The sequence below is a fragment of the Mus pahari genome, unplaced genomic scaffold (genome assembly GCF_900095145.1).
Source record: "Mus pahari unplaced genomic scaffold, PAHARI_EIJ_v1.1 scaffold_12067_1, whole genome shotgun sequence".
Classification (NCBI taxonomy): domain Eukaryota; kingdom Metazoa; phylum Chordata; class Mammalia; order Rodentia; family Muridae; genus Mus; species Mus pahari.
In genome coordinates this window covers 5024-6620 of record NW_018393059.1, presented here as the reverse complement: position 1 = coordinate 6620, position 1597 = coordinate 5024, and the positions used below count along the sequence as shown (strand labels likewise).

Here is a 1597-nt window from a genome sequence, read left to right as displayed (position 1 = left end):
GAGTACATAAACAGAAGGTAAACCAAATCATGTGAGAAGTAACCTAATTGTCTTGACTTATGTAGCAACTTTCTTTCTCTTTAGATCAGCTATGCTCCTTTTGATCAGAATCTTGCAAGCAGAGTCCAGCTCCAGTCTCCTTACCAGTTTCCTGTGCACACTACAGCTCTGTGTCAGGGAATTATTCAACTGCTTCTATACTTCACTTGGGTCTGGGTTGGCCTTGTAGTTCCCGATGATATGAGGGGAGAACTCTTCATTATGGAACTCACAGAAGAGATGATCAAGCATGGACTTTGTGTTGCATTTGCAGTAAGGATTCCAATATTTCCTTTTCAGGGTAAGGTAAAGTTGGAAAATTTTGGAAAACAATTCCCGTTGGCACAGGTTATCCTTGCATATGGTGAGTCATATGCTTTTTCCTGGATTGTCCTTTTCATCCCAATCTGGACTCGTGGTAATGTCTGGATCACAAATTCTGATTGGTATACCATATTTCCTCATTTCCAAAATCAAGTTTCTACATACTTTGGTGGAGGATTATTATTTTCAGATCACATGGATGAAATTCTGGGATTCAAGGATTTTCTCAGAAGTCTTCAACCTAGAAAATACCCTCATAATATCTTTATCCAGGATATGTGGTCGATCTTATTTGAATGTCCATATTTGTTTCGGCACAAAGTCAGGGAACTAAGTCAATGTGAGCCAAATGGCAGCCTGAGCACACGACCTCTGCATGTTTGGGATATGAATACCTCACCCTCAAGCTATAAAATCCATGCTGCTGTGTATGCCATTGCCCAAGCACTCCATGAGGAGCTGTCACTCAGAGTGGAAGGAGATTCATTTGATAGAGGTGTACTCCAGTCTGTTCTCCCATGGAAGGTAGCAACCTGTTCTTTAGTTTTCCTAGTGCATTGGGCTCTGGATTCTAAGTGCTACACTTTGATTCATGATCTTTCATATTTAGGTTTAGAGAAATTTTCTTATGCTAGCATAGTTCCTTATGCTACCTTCTCCTTCCTCAAAGTACTCATGCTTATTTCAGCAGCATAAGTTAGTATAAACAAAGAGTTAGAAAAAAAAACACATTGTAGTGTTTAAAGTTAAGGTAATATTTCTTTCAAAAAACAATATGTGTGTGATGCTTAAGAACTGGTCTCCCTAGTTTAAGGACATTCAAACAATAATATTTATGCCATTTAAACATNACATCTTATTTATTACTTATTTTGAGGTTTTGTGAAGTACTAATGAAATATCTCGCAAGAGATTTGTACAAGTATAAATGTGGCATGTTTTTAGGATTTAGGTACTTTTGATGCCAATAGTCTGTTTTGTTTTGATAAACAAACCCTAGAAGAACACAGAGCTTCCATAATGCTAGACAATATCCTCTATATCTGTTTCCAACCTATAGGCGGCTGAGGCAGAAGGAGCTTGTGTTTGAAGCCAGGCTGGGCTGTACAGGCTCCCGATAGTTGCAAGATGGAGTCTCTGTGATAAAAACTGGACTAGGAGCTGCTCTATGACTATACCAGAATATCCTTACGAATCTGTTCTTTGACTTGTTGCTGCTGTTGTGGTCTCTTTT

General features: G+C 38.7%; 1 protein-coding gene across 1 annotated transcript in view; it reads left to right on the top strand.

Annotated features, from left to right (window-relative positions):
• Positions 1-1059, top strand: part of LOC110315333 (vomeronasal type-2 receptor 26-like) — a gene marked incomplete at its 5' end in the record, with an annotated part of 3807 nt that extends 2748 nt beyond the window's left edge. The window contains one exon of the mRNA XM_021189415.1: positions 85-1059. Within this exon, the coding sequence (XP_021045074.1) occupies positions 85-1059 (975 nt within the window). The remainder of the gene's footprint in view (positions 1-84) is intronic.
• Positions 1060-1597: the final 538 nt, after the last annotated feature.